This window comes from Bicyclus anynana, chromosome 16, assembly GCF_947172395.1.
Source record: "Bicyclus anynana chromosome 16, ilBicAnyn1.1, whole genome shotgun sequence".
Taxonomy (NCBI): domain Eukaryota; kingdom Metazoa; phylum Arthropoda; class Insecta; order Lepidoptera; family Nymphalidae; genus Bicyclus; species Bicyclus anynana.
The window spans coordinates 9,751,576-9,772,040 of NC_069098.1; the positions used below are offsets into that span (position 1 = coordinate 9,751,576).

The window sequence follows — 20,465 nt, forward strand, 5'->3', positions numbered from 1 at the left end:
CTCAAAAACTATTAAGTATAATACATATATTTGTATACCGAAACGCAGCCAATTAGTCTACCTTTCTTCCATTAAAGTTTGACATTGATAGCTTTTATGGTTTTTGAGATATATGACTCGGAAAAAAGGGTGGCCCACTGTTCCAACAATCACCCTAAATGGGAATGACATTCACTATCGATGGGTCACGTGATCAAGTTGTCGATCGGACAGATCATTATCATTTCCATATTGTTAGTTTTCAAAGCGTTAGCGTCCGAATCGACGTACCACATGGCTAAGGCCTCTGGTCCGATGCTTGCCTTGCGATTGTCAACGCTCAAAGAACGCGTGCACTGCTCGCAAGTAATTCACGCGACGACTATGCTATTAAGCTCTGTATTTTTAGACCACATTCATTCGTATAGTTTACTACAACTAACTACATGGTTTAACGCTGTTTCTTTGTGACAGCTGCGGGCCGCGGCCATTGCCATGGAACCATGTGCCAGTGCCAGGTGGCTATAATGAGCTATAACCTTAACTTTCAAAAACTTATGACGATCCTCTTTTCTAGGCATCATGTGTCAAACATGCATGTACGCGCCCATGGATTACCTACTAGTAAACCTGTCGTGTTGTGTTGCTATATTATTGAGAATGGTTCAAATCGATTTGCTGTCTCTAAAAGGCGTTACTAATTTGAAAGACTTCTACGAATATAATAATTGTCAAGACATAAATATTATCGTGAAAACACATCAAACTTTATTGAGGTAGGTTTGGTGACCCTACAGACAATATTTTCTTAGATGTTTTTCTTGTATTCCTGGGAAAAAAGAATTCTTGTACCTAATAATAGATGGGATATCCTATGTGTCCTTCTAAGAAATTAATTATCACGTGTCTCAAACGGTGAAGGATAAACATTTTGAGGAAATATACATACCTGGACGTATCTTAATTCTCTACGTACCTACTTACCTATGTGAAGTTTGCCAATCCGCATTGGACCATTGGTGGACTATTGCCTAATCCCGCTCATTCTGAGAGAAGAGTCGTGCTCAGCAGTGAGCCGAAAATGGTTTGCTGATAATGATATCCTGTATTTCCTGTATATACTTAAGACTAGCTTATTATTCCTTTTTTTTGAAAAAAAATGAAAAAAAAATCTATTCATTACATCCTATTCTTTCGTCTCGTTTTTTTAGTCTCGCTGAACGACTAAACAATATTTTAAAAGAAATAATATTTTCTCAAGCATATCTCTCATCGGTGATCATTTGCTGCTACTTGTTTACGTCCATGGTAAAGTATTTCACCTTCTGGTCTCGACGATTTCTGAGCATTCTCCGAGGCTAGAAGTTTGCGCGGAATTTAATTTCTTTATGCAAGCCACACACGGTCAAGTTCGCCTTCAAATCATTTTGTAAGCATGTTGTGTTTGCTTCAATTAGGCAAAATTACGTGAGGTTGAGAAGAAGCTATTTTTAATATAAGTTAAGTAATTGTGCCAGTTTAGCAAACCAATTAAAAAAAAAAATCTGCAGCGTGCTTAGGGATGTGAAAGTCAAAAAAAATATCGTAACATGGTTATGGGTAAGATTTCAATAATTTTTTAACCTATTGCACATACCTCTTGGTGTGTCCATAAATCGTCGAGGTGACCTTTTTATGCGATTTCATAACTAAATGTTTTGGTTTATGTTAACTGTTTGGGACAGTTGCAGATGAATAAGTATGGGATAACAGCGGTTGTAGGAACATTGTTGGGTGCGTTTGGTCTCTTGACAGAAATATTTATCTTGTCAATTCCTGGTCAAATCCTCGCTAATATGGTAAGTTTAATGGGCATTTATTGGATCGCTGTTAGCCCCAAAGTAGGCGCAAATTGTGTTATGGGTAAGTACTCGCACTAAGATAACTGATGAATATACCTACGTATATAATATGACATGTACTTAAAATTGTACTATACTGTAAAATTGGATGGGTTTTAAACATTTCTTTATGTTAATTATTCTCACTCTCACTCACTCACACATATCAGCCGATGGATGTCCACTGCAGGACGTAGGCCTTTTGTAGGGACTTCCAAACATCACGATACTGAGCCACCTGCATTCAGCGAACCCCTGCGACTCGCTTGATGTCGTCAGTCCACCTGGTGGGGGGTCGGCCAACACTGCGCTAACTAGTGCCCAGAAGAGTTAGATTCGACGGTTCACCTCTTTCTCGAAATTGGACCTACCTAACTGGATCATATGTCCTAGGTATATGTATTCATCTACTACATACGTCTTTCGGTTGCAGCGCTCTCAACTATAACTGGGTGGAGCGTAATTATTCTACGTATGTTAATTAAATCATTCTATGTATACTACGTTTAACATTTTATTTAATCTCAAGTTAAATAATTTCAGAGCGCTGGTGTTGCAGAAGCGGCTTACTTTTCCCCTTGGTATGAGAGAGGTTATGCCTTCAGAAAATATATTGCTATAATAATCACAAGGTAACACAGCCCTTTTTTAATGTACTTACTCTCTTTTATATCTAGCTTAGATGTACCTATTGAAGTAGTAAGATGTCGATGTTATTTACGTCCTAGTAAGATGTCGCCCTAAAAAATGTACCTACGTACCTACAAAATTTACCCAGAGATAGCTGAACTAAGCTGTTAAGTATGACTTCATTTGGGTTAAAATTAGTTTTTTTTCTCTTATATAAGTACGAGTATAACCTATATATGTTGCTCCACACTCCACTATCTAACTGTGAAAACCGCATGAAAATCGCTTCAATAGATCTAAAGAATAACGCAAACAGAAGAAAGAAAGAAGTCAGAGAGCCTAAAGACATCCTAGTTTTTTAAGCACTTTGATATAATAAACTATATATACACTGCAACAGATAAATACTTTCAACAATTCAAAAAACAATGTTAAGTTTTTTAAAATATCCTAATTGTATTTAATTAATCCATATTTATGTTATTACAGAGCTCAAAAGCCGTGTTATCTTTCGGCCTTGGGATTTGCGAATCTGACCCTTGTTATGTTTTCTAAAGTAAGTTCTGTTTCGTTATTTTGAGATAATTTATTACGTAAATACAGTATTTAAAATTGTTCTTTGAAATCAAATTGCCTACTATAAATCCATGAATGTGACAACAAAAATTACAAATATTATGATGTACCTACAGGTAGCCAGCACTTCGTGGACGTACCTGTCTATATTGAATCAAATGTTGGAAAAGTTTGAAGCCTAAAGTTTAACGCACATAAAGTTTCACAAATCATTACGCCAGCCACTCACGTCAAGCTTTCTTCAATTCTGCAGCGCGCTTAGATATTTGAAATTAAAAAAAAACCATATCGAAACCATATATACCAAGAATATTTCGATATATTTTTTTCACTTGTTCATCTACGGAATATAATAATATTTTCCGTAAAAAACAAATATAATAATAGGCGATGTATCACCTATTATAGAACTTTTAACAGCACAAAAGGAATTTAAATAAAACATGAAGTTAATGTGTTTGTAATATTATTTTGTATTGTCAATTTATAATAATATTTCACAATATTTTCAGAAACCCTAAGAATAATACAAATTCATTACCAATTACAATGATGACTTGGGTTATTTATAAAATGTACAATATAATCTCATTCGTTTTGAACTTTATTAGCTTAGGTATTTAAATATTTACAAAATATTTTAAATATTTTAAAATTGTATACAATAGACTATAGATTACAGTGATATAAATACATAAAAAATAAGAATTACCCAATCTATTTACAAATTGAAAAGTGTTGTAAGTTGTTGATATCCTCATTCTTGCTGTGGGGTTACTCTTGGATATAACTGTAACAAACAATAAATAGGTTACAAATAAGAAACATAATATTTAAATAAATGTAATCTCACGTGAAATAAATCATGATGATATTTATGACTATTGACTATAAATAATGAAGAAATATACAAGTCAAAAATATAATTAGGTACCTAATTCTTCTAAGTAATTACCTAATTTAGTGAAGGCACTAGTACCCTAACTTGATTCGAACCAACGCCCTCCGAATCGAAGGCAGAGGCCATATCCACTGGGCTATCACGGTTAGGGCGTAGGTTCGATGTTGGTCTAGGCATGCACCTCCAAATTTTCAGTTATGTGCATTTTAAGACATTAAATATCACGTGTCTCAAACGGTGGAGGAAAAACATCGTGAAGAAACCTGCATACGTGAGAATTTTCTGAATTCTCCTCCTAGCTGAAGTCTGCCAATCCGCATTGGACTATTCGCCTAATCCGCCCCATTTTTAGAAGATACTCGTGCTCAACAGTGAGCTGAATACGGGTTGTCAATGGTGATGATAATACCCATACTAGAAAGGTTTTAAGTTAAGTGAAGAGTAAATAGTGATAAGGCCTTACGTATGATCTCTCATGATACTCACTCCTAGCAAGTAAGTACCTACCTACCTTTGCTAACTCTAATTCTCCCAATATTATTACTACTCCAACACCATTCTCGCTTATGTCGTCTCATTTTCACCTACGCTATCGTCTCTAGTCTTTATAGTCCAGTAATTTTAGACATTTTAAACCCCAATCCGGGAAAAAAATCCTAGTGAGGAATTTTAGGCATTTTAAAGTCCAGTCCGGGGAAAAATTCCTACACTTTTATTACAGTGTTATTATGAAGAATGAAGATGTGTAAAATCGACATCGATGTCGTGCCGGCTAGAAAAGTTACAAAGGTCAAAAAGTCACGAAAATCAGTTTTTGCAAATATTTCGCGACCTATTGCTCGTAGGTCAATAGAGGTCATTATAAAAAATTTATTGTTCCTCATAAAATTGTCTACAAAAAATGTCTCTATTACTAGCTTGTCCCTTTACTTTACTAATCTTGATGTACTGTGTTCGCGATAACCTATCCCCAGAAAATCCCTAGGCACATAACTATTACTAGCTAGTAAACTTACTGCAGTGTCTCTAAAAATCCTCAGTTTTCATACTTTAATGTCTACACCATTATCACGTAACTCATTGTCGTCTCGTTTCCTCACTACATACTTAGAATCTCAGTATCGCGTTGCTAATCTAATCGTTGTAGTTTACTGTTTTTCGTGATATTCACACCCAGCAAGTTCCTAGGCACCTAACATTCATTTCCTTTGTCAGAAATACACCACCTCTCGCTCATCGTTGTCTCTTATCCTTACCATTCGTATCCTCGCTATATCTCTATTACTAGTTATATTCCAATCTCATTGTACTAAAACATGATACTCACCCCCAGCAAGTTCCTAGGCACGTAACCCTCATTTCCGACGTCATCTCTACACCACCACCACTCTCGTTCGTTGTCATCCCCTTTCCTCAGCACTTGTAGCCTCGCGCCCGTCTCGAACGACAACTCGTCGCTTCTTGCGGCGGTGTAAGAGAACACAGCGTAGACCAACCCGTTGTTCATTATGCCCAATTTTTCTTGAACACCTGGAAAATAATATTAAATATTTGTGTGTAACCTGAGTTAAGGATTTTAGGCAATAAAAACTTTATCTTGTAAGTCCTAATATCAGTTACTAGCTGACGCCGCGCGGTTTCACCCGCGTGGTTCCCGTTCCCGTAGGAATACAGGGATAACTTATAGCCTATAGCCTTCCTCGATAAATAGGCTATCTAACACTGAAAGAATTTTTCAAATCGGACCAGTAGTTCCTGAGATTAGCGCGTTCAATCAATCAAACAAACAAACAAACAAACAAACAAACTCTTCAGCTTTCTTTATTATATTCGAATAATAACTGATATTATTATTCGAATATTGGATATTGTGCTAATTTCGGAGCTTATCTTGTAGCTCGTAGTTAATTTGTTACAATTCCCGTCGCAGTATGTCAGTCTTTATCATTAAATTGTGATAGTGATCATTACCTACTGAGTCAAACTTTGTTGACGAACCATAAGCTAAAGCTCCAAATGGTCAGAGCTCCTTTCTAAAATATAAAGTACATAGTCCTTAAAAAAACTTACTGTAGAGGTATTCTGAACATCCATCGAAACCCTCCTCGTCCTCTTCACATTTTTCTGCTGCAGTTTCATGATCTGACAGTGTAGTAGCAAATATGCAAGCGCCTGAAAATTAGAAAAAGCATTCATAGTATTTTTTTACTATTTTCAATGAGATTAACTTTAAAACGGCAGTGGATCTTTACCATTATCGACAAGAAATCGCACCATCGGTAGATTGTTGCAAGAGGCGGCGCAATGCAGGGGTGTCCAGCCGTCTGAATCTTGTGCGTTCACATCGCAACCTAATTCCACCAAAAACCTGAAATTCAACAATTTATTAAAATACGGTTTCTAGAGCAATAACATTAATTAAATAAGTTTGAAGTTAAGTAAATAACTCACTTGACTATTTCAAAATGCCCGGCACAAATGGCATTGTGTAGTGCTGTTATACCCTCATCGTTTGCAGCGCTTGCATTTTGCACCTAAGACAAAATATGTTTAAAAAATTGCATTTCCAACCAGAAATTAATTTATATCAGTGGAGAAGAATCAAACGTTTTACCTGAGTTGCTGTCTTTTTTACAAGCTCTAATTCACCCTCTAAACTTGCGTCTAATAGCAAGGCGAGGGGATCAAAGCTCACTCGCCTTGCCAGCGGAGCCTTCCCACCTTGTTTCAGATTGCCTTTCTTTGATCGCCTCAGAACATTCTCAGACCTCTGAGAATCCTGACCGTCCAAATCTACAGAACTAATTTGTTCCGTTATATCAGAAACAACATTGTCTTTACTATCCTCCAGTTTTTCATTCGAACTTAATGATATGTTATTATTTAATGATCTGTCAACTTCATCTTTTGGCTTCGTTTTCTCTTTTAATCCATTCTGCAATTCACTTGGTACAGAATCAAGATTTAAGTGATCCATTTCAGGGAACAAAAACGCTGGTGGCATTTCTATGCGTCTGTTCATACTGACGTTTATAGTATTTTTGGTGTTGGTCACATTTCTAAGCTTTGGTTGTTCGCTTAGTGGAGGTTTTCTAATCGTCAAGGGACGTGCTTTGATTATCATATCGTTATTGTTGCTGCCATTGCTTGAATCTTTTAGATTTTGCGTTTCGTTATCATTTGATAAATCAGGTATAGATATAGTGGGCATATTTATTGTTTCCAGTTGATTATACCCAACATCATGGTTTGCTGATTGTCTTGGTGGAGTCTGAAATAATAAAAAAAAATTACATTGCATTTTTCCCTGAATCTATAAAAGCTTTAGGTATACATTAATTAATACAAATAGTTACCTTGATAGTAGGTTTAGGAGGTAGTGCTGGTTTTGGCGATTTGTCAGTTCCACTTACATCTGGCGTAGATAATGGAGTACTGGCGCTTTGTGGTGGGGATAATAAGATGCTTTGTGATGACGCGTTTTGGCCATTGAAGTTGGAACTCGCAGTGCTTGTTGATAACCCTGATGCCGTGTTTCTAACAATCTGGGGTTGGGAATTTACTGTGTTACTGGTGACATGATTTGGAACGGATATGCTTTGTGTCTGGACAGTTTGTGGTTGAACTGGTTGAATTTTTGTCGAAGATGTCTGATATATGGGTGATGGTTTGCCACTCGAGACCTGAACCGATGTAGGTGCTACACTCGATACGGGTTTCTGTAATGAATGATTGATGGCGATATTTACAAATGCAAGTGTAAATAGCAATGCACGATATAAGCATAAATGTTTCTTTGTACAATTATTGTTGGATGACAAAATGAGTTTTAATGAATTAAAATTAAATCTCGGCTTACCCCAAATCCTATAGAACTGCTAGCTGATGTTGTACTTGATAGTAAACTCGGAGAATTCCCTTTAACGGCACTACTTTGTTGATTTTTCCCACTATTTCTAGACCCTTCATTATTCTGACTATTACTGTGACTTAACCTAGAATTTTGTGGATATGCATGGTTTTCTTTGCCCTCTTGGTTACATCTACTAGATGAATCTGATTTTTGGAGCTGATATGTTTGTTCCTGTTGATATGCTACTTCGTTCTGACTTAAAGGTGTCGCTAAACTTTTATTCACAACCGAGAGAGGCGTAGAATGAACTGTCATGTGGTTCACATTCGTTGCGTTTGGATTTTTTGAATCTTGCTCTGCACCTTTACCATTTACTTCAGGTTGTTTTAATTTACCATTAGCATTTGGAAATTTAGTATTATACGGTAAAGTTTGATATTTAGGATCAGATTTGCTTGCCACAAATTCTGGAGGAAATTCCTGTTCATTTATTTTCTGTTCTTTACCAGTTTGAGTACTATTAGAACTGCTTGTACTATTAGGGCTGTATTGAGGTTGTTTTGGATATTCGGAATATTTATTCATATGATCAAACATTGACTTCTGATCGTACGCGTTTGTTATACCTTGTTGTACATGACTAAATACATTTCCATCGTGTTTATACTGCCCTTGGTACTGATCTTGTACATTCGCTGGAATGTGAGGATAATTACCATTGTACAATGGATTCATCATTTGTTTCTGTTGCAAAAAATGGGCTTCTTGTTGTATTAGATGACCTTGAATATTATCGCTTTGCGTCAACTGTTTTAATGGCACGTTATTTTGCACAGCATTTTGCTTCATTGCCTGTAAAGAAAGCAACATAAATTTGATTAAATAGATGTTTTAAAGTGACATCTTAAGGGAAGGTAAACAGCTTCGTTACGTAACGGTTAACGACACCATTCTGTGTGGCTTCCCTTTCTCTCGAAAATACGGCAGCAGATTTATTGCAACTGCAGGTAACTGCCTCGTTAGTCTAGTGAAGTCCTATGAGCCGTCAAATAATGTGGACCCGAGTTCCAGGCTGCATTGCATATTGGGGTCAGATTATTAAGCCCTTCTTTTTTCCCAAGAAATTGTTACTTAGTTAGGTATTATAGTGCCTCGATGAGCAAATTAAGCAGTTGGTGTTGGTTTTTACCTATTATTAACATCTGAAGTAATTGTTATTAGTCCACCAACTTGATGAGCAGTTTGATGAGTCTAAGCTCTTAAGTCACTCGTATCAAAAGGGTAACCTCTAAACTCTTTAGGTTGCTGGTAAGATTACCAGACCACATTTACTAAGCACAAGTACTTACTTGAAAATTAGTGTTATGAAGGCTTTGCGCGTGTGGGACGTGGTTGTAAGGCTCCACGGCCGCCACGTTGCCGCGCGCCTGTGGGTTCTTTGGTTGGCTGTTCGGTGCGTTGTTGCCGGTTGGGTAGTTGGGCAGCTGTTGCATCGGCGTTGGGTTGTTCGTTCTGGAAATAGTTTCATTGCATATTAGTTTCTAGTAGGGTAGGTTTTGACGACCTCTCTGGCGTACTGTTCTCTACAGAGAGTTCCTGGGCTGTATTTCCAGCACAGGCTTTTTCATCAACATCATCATTATCAGCTGGATGGACGTCCACTGCTGGACAGAGGCCTCTTGCATGGACTTCCAAACATAACGGTCTCGAGCCGCCAGCATCCAGCGGCTCTCTGCAACCCGCTTGATGTCTTCGGTCCACCTAGTGGGGGGTCGACCAACACTGCGTTTTCCGGTGCGGGATCGCCATTCCAGCACCTTGGGACTACTCGTAGTTTAATTTAAAATTTTCTAAATTGGCTCTGGTCTGGTAGGCTTCGGCCGTGGCTAGTTAGCACCCAACCGGTAAAGAAATACCGCCAAGCAATTAAACGTCCTGTTAAACGTTAGTAGAATAAACTAGTACCTCTTCCAAGACAGCCCGCTTGCATCTAAGGCTGCATGTTTACTTAACATCAAGTGAGATCGCAGTCAAAGGCTAACTTGTCTTTGAATAAAGAATTGACTGAAGTAGCTTTAAACAGCCCCTTAGTATTACTATACTAAAGCAACTCGATGCGAAGTGTTTATCGACAAATTAAATATGAGGGTATAAACCGCTAATCAGTTTATACTTTATAATAATTTTAATTAACTCGTTCCTAATTAATTAAATTGATTAATAAAGCTTAGAACAATTAGTTAAATTACATTTTAAATTAAAGATTTTAATGAATTAATAAACTTTAATTGATTTACTTTTGAGCTTAGAAGAATTATTATGTTTCTTAATATATGTTGAACAACAAATAAAAAAAAAACAATACTCACTATAGTTCTCCATTTCAAATTCCATCTTTGTACGCCAAGTTATTTTCGAAATTTCTTGATGAATGATTTTTCAAATTTAATTTATACATAATACCTACCTATTAATTTTAAGAATGTTATAATCAAAGACGTTTTGACTAAACAAAACAAGGCAGAAGAACAAATCCAGAACAACATTATGATTAATTTAACGATAAATAATTTTAAAACATTCAACAGAAACTTTGAAAAGTAATTAGGAGTGGAAGATAAGAAGATATTTACAACGAAGTCGCATCTCTTAGTAAAACAAAAGTATTAAGCAAATTAGTAAGTGAATTGAGTTACAAACGATGCATTTTCTTGAAGAAGTCTCTAAATGCTTAAGTTGGAAGTGTTTTTATTGAGTTTTATTTTCTCGTAGAATCATTAAAAGGCAATTCTAAAGTATCTTTATCGGACTCCGCTCGCAAGACATTAACAATCTTATTTGTATGGATTGGTATGGAGTAATTACAGACATATTAGCCTTAACTCATAACTGTGCTTTAAGCAATAATAAAGCATGCTGTAAGCGATAGCTTTTCGATAGCTTTTCTACTAAAATCAAGCAAGTTTCCTTTGTGAAGTTTCGTATTTCACAAATCCTACATAATCCACAGTATAATCTACACAAATACATCCAAATCGGGTCAGCAGTTTCGGCGTGAAAGAGTAACAAACATAAACACTTACAAACGGACAAACTTTCGCCCTAAGATTACTTAGAGCGACGCGCGGCGCGCGATTTGCCTAATACAGTTGTCTAATTTTTGTGTGATTTGTTACCTTGTTAGTCCAATGTTTCCGATCACGAGGTTCTGGGTTCGGAATGAGAATCCTGGGTCGGGCTGTGAGATACTGAATTTTCTTTCTTCTAAGAAAATTCAGTGCAGTTGAAATTCTCAGCCCAAATGAGAAATTGTTGGTATTTCATTTACCTTTGCTGCGGTTGTCGATGTGCGGCAGCTAGCTGTCGGTTCAAGGCTCGTTTCCTCAACAGCCTCGCCTGCAGCTCCGACACCCTCCGGTCTATGCTACGCATCTCTTCTTGTCGTGCACCAAGGGCTGCCCGTTGGGCCGATAGTCTTCCATTTTGCTGCTCGTTTAACTTATTCCGGTACTGGAAAAGTAGATGAAATTACATTATACTTAATTGAATTTTATGCTTGTCAGGTACTAGGAGTCGACTGTGACTTTATCCACGTAGGCATTCTCTTTTCTTAAAAATTGCTTAACGGTAAAGAGGCCGGACTCCAAACAGTGAGGTCGTGGTCCAATCCTCGCCCGTCGGAATATTGTCGAAAAGTTTTTTTTTCCGACTAATTGGAGGGGAGAATATTGGTAATTTTTAAAAATATATGCCATATATTCTTTAAAAACTGATGGATTTCCATATAAACAATATTTATTAAATGAAAAAAAAATATCCCAAATTATAATCTAGTCTAATATTACACCAGCATAATATACGACTACGAGATATAAGTAGGTACTAAAATCTTTTTCCATTAAAAAATCCCGCTAATGATTTTTCACGTAAGTTATTAAGGACCTGGGTACCTACTAAGTAAGTAAGATATTGACTTGACGCCTTTATTCGAAATGGAGTTTTTAGAGAAAATAATGGAATAGCTATAAATAAATAACTAACTTAACCTACCTCCGCAGTGCGGGGACATAGCAGATCAATGTGACCGACATCAATGTAGTTACACCACAGCGAACAAAATGTTACGTGCTAATGCTACACTTTGTTAATGAATGTAGATTAAATCGACTGACAATATGTCACGGCAGTGTCCTCACGTTATACGGTTTTCAATTTACTAATTGCTCTGCCACGAATCTAGATATTGTAGTTACCAATACCACAATAATAAAACTAGTCGGCCATACTTATATAGCTGACGTCGCGCTGTTTTACCCGCGTGGTTCCCGTTCCCGTAGGAATACGGGGATAAAATATAACATTGAAAGAATTTTTCAAATCGGACCAGTAGTTCTTGAGATTAGCGCGTTCAACCAAACAAACAAACTCTACAGCTAATCCAGAATGAGTCTTTATAAGCAGCATGGTGAATCCCATAAAAAAAATGTCACGCGTCCGCATATACAAACTTTTTCACAATTTGTATTTCAAAATTTAACACTAACAACAATTACGTATTTTAATATAATAAGCAATAATTACCAATAAAAAAATACTCATAATTTCTTTAGTTTTTGTGAACAGTTTTTAAAATATTTAAAAACATTAGACGCCATTTTTCTTGAATAATATTAAAAATTACTGATGCGACGCTTCGTGTCGTACTGACTCGAGAATGTATTTGTTTTTGAATTATGCATTTGGAGCGGCTATGACACTGTCGTGTTCCGACTATTCTCTTCTATCCGTTCCGTCTATCTGCCTATTATTCTTTAATCTGTGCTAGTAAGAAGATCTCACAAAGTAGACCCATCAATCGTACAAGTTTTTCAATTTATTACGTAAGAATACAAGTATTTCTTGCGAGAAAAATACGAAAACGGTCTCCACACTGAGTGGAAAATCGTTGACATGGAAAAAATCATCCTGATGGAACTGATTCACTTCGTGAATGGATTGGTAGTCGGATAAATAGGCGGCATTATAATCTGGTTTGGATAAATTGGGTAGTCATTATATCGTTTTGCGTTCATAAATGTTTACCGTTTTTCTTTATAATTTACATACTTATAAAATAATAATATACTAAGTGTGCCCCGCGGTTTTACTCCCGCAGATCGCATTTCTGTTCAAATATTAAGATAAAAAGTCGTATCTGAAGATAAGATTTGTTTCTATAACACAGAATACATATGTACAAGTAAGTACTATACGAGTATATTATATTCGTAGGTACCAGCCGACTCCTGTGACTTCGTCCGCGGAAGTCTGACTCACGCAGTATGGTACGATTACCTACTTCACAGATTTCAAGTTTTAGGTAGTTCCCATTCCCGTGGGAGTACGGGCATGTCTCATGTGTAAGTTTAAAGTTTTTATTAAACGCAAGCTTATAGTGCTAATGACCAAGTATATATATACGATAAAACAGCTTGGAAATGAAATGTATTACATGACTGGCTACTTAAGTATATATCTATTGTTAAATGATGAACTCATCATCATCTCCTTACCCTTATCCCACTTAAGCGGGGTCGGAAAAATATGTCCTTTTCCATTCGTCTCTATTACTCGTCAACTCATCATCCACTCCTTTTACACACATGTCCTCTTTCACACAATCCAACCATCTCTTCTTTGGCCTTCCTCTCCTCTTATGTCCTTCCACTTGCACATTCAACATTTTTCTAGTAGGTAATATGACTTTCCTCCCTACGCATTACATGTCCATACCATGTTAAATGATGAACTTTAAAAGAAAAAACCTGGCTGGTTCCTTGTTGTGGGCTCTTTTCGGACCAAGGGGCCGTCATAAATTTAATTTAAGTTTTCGACTAATTAATATCACCGTTATCTTATAATATTAATGCCAGACGTTTCTAAATCGCTTGTAAACTAAGCCTAATTGAAATAAATGAATATTGACTATTGATGAAAAATAGCCTATAATATAAATGTACACTCTCAAATAATGTGACTTTCTATAAATAAATCATTCCATCATTATCAACCCATATCGGCTCACTGCTGAGTTCGAGTCTCCTCTTAGAATGAGAGGGGTTTGGCCAATACGGATTATCCCCGTTAAGGAAACGGGAACTACGCGGCTGAAAGGCGGCTAGTTTATCATAAAGTAGTAGGTATTCTTAAATATAAGTAGGTACGTACCTAGTATGCTTAAATATATCTTATTGAAATAAACATGGAATCTAAGTCATGAAATATCGCTAACGTATTTGACAACTTGATTAAGTATTTTTTCAGTACTCATACGTACTTACGACCAAAAAAAAATATTAAACGATGTTCCAGCTAAGCAGAAAAGCCGGTGACACGGAAAAAGTCATTCTGATGGAACGGATTCAAAACGTGAGTGGATTGGTGGTGTGATAAATCTCGGCATAATAATGGCTTTTCGATCAATTGGGCTGACATCGTTTCATTGTGCGATTTCACCATGTTTATGCCTGTTTTCCATAACACGTCTTGGTTACGCAAAAAAGGAAGATTTTGACTATAGATTGTTTTTATTATAGGAATGTATTTTACCCGTTAACAAACTAACTTATATGTAAAATATAATAATAACGCGTACCTATAGTTTTCAGTCGAATCTACTACCAATTTTTTGAAACTTGAATACAATTTAGCATGATAGAAATAATGATGCGTTCAAATTTTATTACTCTTATTATTCAAGATTAATTGTTATTTATTATTGGCTGCATGTTTTTCCATCACCGTTCACCGTGAGATGCGACAGCCCAGTGGTTATGAACTCTGCCTCCGATTACGGAGAGTGTGGGTTCAAATCCAGTCCGGGGCATTATCCTCCAACTTTTCAGTTGTCTGCATTTTATGAAATTAAATATCAGGTGTCTCAAACGGTTTAGGAAAACATTGTGAGGGAACCGGCATACCAGAGAATTTTCTTAATCCTCTGCGTGTGTGAAGTCTGCCAATCCACATTGGGCCAGCGTAGTGGACTATTGGCCTAAACCCTCTAATTCTGAGAGGAGACTCGAGCTCAGCAGTGAGCCGAATATGGGTTGATAATGATGATAGTATAAAATCATTGTACAGATATGCATAAGGCTGTCAATATTGAATATTGCTACGGTCAGATGGCTTTGCGTGAACCGTGAACACAATGCAATGTCAGCGTAACACAACGATATTGAATTTTCATTTCTGATTGCACTCCCGCACGCCGAAATCACTTGTTTTAATGACGCGACGGAATCGCTACGTAATAGCAATTATCTTCGTGCGATGATCGTATGAATTAACGACAGATTTACAGGATTTAATTATTATTAAACGTACGGTTAACTATTATTGCACTTTGCACACTACGCGGTGTACCTCGGGGTTTGCTCGCTTGGAATTCGATGTTTTTTTCGAATCACTCTTTAAATATCGTTTTTTCTGTTGAACCCATCGATTCGTATAAATATAATCATTATTTAGAATTATTGTATGTATGTAATAATGAAGTGGAATCTCTACCTAAATGTAAAAGTGATAATATTATTTGGCCTTTTTTTTATTCTTTACAAGTTAGCCCTTGACTACAATTTCATCTGATAGTAAGTGATGATGCAATCTGAGATGGAATCGGGCTAACTTGTTAGGAGGAGGATGAAATCCACACCCCTTTCGGTTTCTACACGACGTCGTACCGGAACGCTAAATCGCTTGGCGGTACGTCTTTGTCGGTAGGGTGGCAACTAGCCACGGCCAAAGCCTCTCACCAGCCAAACCTGGTCTGCTGATCTCCTAGGCTATTCTGTAACGATATTTTTATAACTCACAAGTTTGAGTTTTTCACCTCTATCGCTCTCTGTTTAACACGATACTATAGAATGAGATAGAGAGCGGTGAATTGTGTGAATTCGAAGCTCACACTTGCGAGTTATACAAAACATCGTAAAAGTATAATAGCCGTGCTGATGATAAACTTCGGTCATGGTATATTCTAATGGTTACCGCTATGCGATTTCGAGTCTGGGGTAATCAGCAATAAAAAAGGACTTCTTCCATGTTACCGCTATACTGAATCGTCACTTTATATCAAACTAGCCGTGAGAATACAGGGATAAAGGCCTATGATACTCGCAAAATACGTGGCTTTCTATCGGTAAAAGAATTTTGAAAATCGGTTTAATAGGTGTACCTACTATATATTCAGCCCTATAACCTCATACATTTTACCTCTTAGTATTTATAGTGTTTGTGTCTACTAAATAGAAGAAGAAAACTAGAGCCTCAATGGTTCAACGATAAGAGCGGTCGAATTGATCACCGAGGGGTGGTGGTTCGATCCCCGCCCCATTGGACTATTGTCGTACCCACTCCTTATACAGTATTTCCCGACTATTTGGAGGGAATATTGGTTATATTAAAAAAAATATTGTAAATATTATTTAATAAAAAAAAAATTATAATGGATATCTATATTAACTGTCTCATATATACTCGAAGTGGGGGTAAAGAGGCAGTCTGTCCGTCCGTCCGTATGTTCTCCGTCGAGGGCAGACGTGCGTTGCTGGTCATACAAGAGTAGTGGTGAGTTAGTGATCTACTTCTATTACAATAAGGACCAGGATCCTTACAGCATTAGTATAGATGAGATCGCAATGGAGCGTTAGACCAAGAATAGTATGGTATACAAATAAATAGTAGGTAAATCTAATACATGACTGGGTACAAAAATAAAACCACTAGCGACCCTGTCTTAAAATTTGAAATATCAATTTGAAAAGCGTCCTTTGGGATTAATTTAATAGCGAAAAAGACTAGGCGCTGGACACGTATTCAAGTAAAATTAGAAGCTGATTTTCAAAGAGAGGGCTAAAATAAAATTGGGGCATTTTTTATCGGAGGCTGTCAAGACGGGAATTCTGTCGACAAATTTCATCCCGGAGGTATTTCGTAAAAGCGCCACCGTAGACAAAGATGAAATTAGATATCTTATATTGAAAATCGCGATTAGGTTCTACCGTTATTATGAGAAAGCCGCTATAGGGAATTACAAGTGAGGGTAAATTTCTCAGTAATGCTTAAAACCTCTGTGTTGAATAATATACAACGTATTATGTAAAGTATAAATTATTTAGTAGATAGTATGTAGCCTGTAGGTCAGTAGGTAATTATTAATATTCATAATATAGAATCAAGCACTTCATACAATAAATATATCAAAGAGACAAAGACACATCTTAAATGCGAGCAATGCAATTCTTTTTGCCACTTGGGCAACAATTTTAGGCTAGCCGCACACATGCGGACAATATCAATGTCAACAAAGTAGGTATTTGTGGTCGTAACACACCGTAAGGCGTGCTTCGATATTAACTGTGGAATAATTAATTTCCTTAGGGGTACGACATTAGCATCTTTACCCTGTTTAATCTAATATATAAAATTATCGTGTCACAGTTTTCGTTGCCATACTCCTCCGAAACGGCTTGACCGATTTTGATGAAATTTTTTTGTGCTTATCCGGTATCTATGAGAATAGGCCAACATATATTTTTCAAACCCCTAAATCCTAGGGGTAGGGTAAACGTAGGGTATGACTAGGGTAGAAGCAAGGTAGGGTAGGGATAGGGAAGAAGTGCATCATAAGTCAAAGTGAAGCTTGAGCGGGTCCGCTAGTGACAATATAATTACGTGTTTGCAAAGACTTTAGCTCATTGTAACATTAAGTATAGTGAAGATTAAAGGATCGAATCCCGAGTTCCGTAGAAATAGGCCGTATTAGAGTTAAAAGGTAAATGGGAAAGTACATTATTATGTTTTTAAATCTAAACCTGCTAACCTAATTGTTTTTACTTACTGAGATACAGTACGACTAGCCGAATCCCTGCGGTTTCACCTGCGTTATTCCCGTTTCCGTGGGAATACGAGGGTAAAATATAGCCTATGTTACTCACAAACAACGTGACTCTCTAGTGGTAAAAGAATTTTCAACATCAGTTCAGTAGTTTCTGAGTTTACATTTATAATGTTAGATTTGATTTGATTATGTATTTTTGCGCATCATGCAGGTACCTATTTTGCAAGTGCGAATCCATGATTCTCATTTTATTAACAAACTAAGATAAATTTTCACTCTATTTTCACTGTATAAAATCGTCCAATAAAACTTACTTAACGAGAAAATCAATATAAAACATACCCAACCAATCCAATACTGTATCCAATTTCAAATAAAAACACAGTTTCAAATAAACACTGCACAGACACTATAATAAAACTGTTGGATCACACTGTTATCCCGTTTGTTTATAAGTCACCCACGTTGTATGGAAGGTCAGCGAAATTGGACCGAGCGTGTACGACGTTGTACCTATAACTAAATTGTCAAATTAGAATCTGAATCAAACGTTGGCAGCGGGTCTCGAGGCATTTAGACCGGGCGCACATTGACCGTAATCGACTGACCGACTATGTAATTACTAGTTACCCGCACTTTGCTCGATTTTTTTTTATTCTTTAAAAATTAGCCCTTGACTACAATCTCACCTGATGGTTGCAATCTAAGATGGAAGCGGGCTAACTTGTTAGGAGGAGGATGAAAATCCACACCCTTTTAGGTTTCTACACGACATCGTACGGGAACGCTAAATCGCTTGGCGGTACGTCTTTGTCAATAACTAGCCACAGCCGAAGCCTCCCACCAGCCAGATCTGGACCAATTACAAAAACCTCAAACGGCCCAGCCGGGGATCGAACCGCGCAAACCACTGCGCCACGGAGGCCGTCATATATATTTTATGATCTCCATTTTCGAAAATAAGTGTTTAGATCATAGTAAGCACAACATAAAAACCGTAAAAGCTAGCTTAGCAAGTAAGTTTTGATATTGCGGTGGATGTAAGCACTCGGACTTTGGTTTAAAACCTGAATTTTAATTTTAATTTGGTTTAACGTGCACCCGAATATTAAAATAGTCCAACAATATGCATGTATTACCTATTATTATTGATAGGCCTTGAAATTTCTCAGTTTGTATATTTTTGTATATCTAGGATACTCTTGTTACTCGTAAAACCTTGAGCATGTCACAGCTAGATATCTATATTGCGTAAAACGATACTCTGATTTTACAAATAAAATTGGACTTATTGAACATCTATAGGGCGGAAATATTGCGTATTTTAGATTATGAATAAATAGAAAGTAAGCTATACTACAGTCTCTCTTGATGAATAATGTTTACTAACAAAAAAGTTAGAAATGAAGGTAGAAAATGCACGTCATCGTCACGTTTCATAACTTATTTATTTTAAATTATGTAAGGTTTGTATATTAAATGTTATTTAAAATATATTAACCATATGTAATTGTTCTAAGCACATTAATCAAATTTATTAGCATTAATTTAAGTTAATTATAATTATTATCAAGTGTGAAATTACTAGTAATAAAATAGTAGTAAAATAGTAAACAGTACTCATCAAGAAATGCTATAGTATAGGTAGTTTAACAGTTTGAAATAATTCATAAAAGACTAATAAGGAGAATAGTTGCTAGCGGCACGAGATCGTTGTGCTTGGAGGTCCATGCAAGAGGCCTATGGCCAGCAGTGGACGTCTATTGGCTGATAAGGTAAGGAGAATAGTGTAATTTATATAACTCATCGTAACCTTTATGAGTTAATTCGAACCGTTGTAAATATTTTTTTTGTTATTAATAACAATAAAATACCTCGAGCGATTATTGTCGAGCAGCAATAATGCAAATTGTGCGGCCAGCCTTTTGCCGTCGTGTCCTTAGACGCAGTAAAGAGCATTAAAGTAAAGTGATTTCGCAGATGATTGGACTTTATATTATAAGCTGGAGTACGGCGGGTAAATTAGGTTAGGACGTCTTAAATTTGTTATAAGGTCGACTGTATACATACGCTCACAAAATAGAATAATGTAGGTAATTTTAGTAAACATTATAAATATTTTGACCCACTTCAGGGCCTCCGTTCTTATAAAAGAGGGTATATAGCAGGGGCGTAGCTACCGTATCAGCCGTATCAATAATACGGAGCTCCCGGAATACAGGCCCCCTATGCGTGAAAGCAAAAATTAGTAAACTATAATCTCGCTTAATCTGGTGCTTAATGGAAAAATCATAAAAAATCTGTACATTTTTCACTTTAGAAATTACAAAAGTAAAAAAAAACCGTTTTTTTCGGGTGGTAAGTTGGAAAAATCATACATAATAAGTTAAATCATTATCATATCTATTTTAAGCGAGTATTTCTTTTGCGAGAATTCGTTACCATTCATTTGGGGCCCACTACCAAATTTGATACAGGGCCCCACCAAGGCACCCTACGCCACTGGTATACAAAGCTTAGACTCACCACGATGCTTCAATGCGGATTTGCGGGCTTATTTGTACACATCACAAATATTTTTTAAATTTGTGATGTTTAGCTCATAAGATTTCATTCATACGATCAATATTTCATTTATTATTCGCGTGTAGTTTCAGAAAAATTCGACAGATTTCTCTGTAAATTATCGAGGATATTATTTTATTGAATAATATTGAAAGTTACTGATGCGACGCTTCGTGTCGTACTGACTCGAGAATGTTTTGA

At 36.5% G+C, this 20,465-nt stretch overlaps 1 protein-coding gene and 1 long non-coding RNA gene across 8 annotated transcripts in view; one reads left to right on the top strand and one right to left on the bottom strand.

Annotated features, from left to right (window-relative positions):
- Positions 1 to 3,777, top strand: LOC112048169 (uncharacterized). Its single transcript, XR_008251571.1, has 2 exons — positions 1 to 3,045; positions 3,182 to 3,777. It is a non-coding gene; the product is annotated as an uncharacterized LOC112048169 (long non-coding RNA).
- The window catches only part of LOC112048176 (apoptosis-stimulating of p53 protein 1), a 371,714-nt gene continuing 354,763 nt past the window's right edge, over positions 3,515 to 20,465 (bottom strand). For 5 of the 7 annotated variants that reach the window (XM_024085603.2, XM_024085604.2, XM_024085600.2 and 2 more), the window contains 10 exons: positions 11,148 to 11,329; positions 9,169 to 9,331; positions 7,826 to 8,671; positions 7,323 to 7,685; positions 6,581 to 7,237; positions 6,418 to 6,500; positions 6,219 to 6,334; positions 6,037 to 6,138; positions 5,294 to 5,496; positions 3,515 to 3,855 (listed from right to left, as the gene is read on the bottom strand). In XM_024085603.2, the coding sequence (XP_023941371.1) occupies positions 3,823 to 3,855; positions 5,294 to 5,496; positions 6,037 to 6,138; positions 6,219 to 6,334; positions 6,418 to 6,500; positions 6,581 to 7,237; positions 7,323 to 7,685; positions 7,826 to 8,671; positions 9,169 to 9,331; positions 11,148 to 11,329 (2,748 nt within the window). In that variant the 3' untranslated portion in view covers positions 3,515 to 3,822. The remainder of the gene's footprint in view (positions 3,856 to 5,293; positions 5,497 to 6,036; positions 6,139 to 6,218; positions 6,335 to 6,417; positions 6,501 to 6,580; positions 7,238 to 7,322; positions 7,686 to 7,825; positions 8,672 to 9,168; positions 9,332 to 11,147; positions 11,330 to 20,465) is intronic. The other 2 variants (XM_024085599.2, XM_024085602.2) reach the window with 2 other exon arrangements.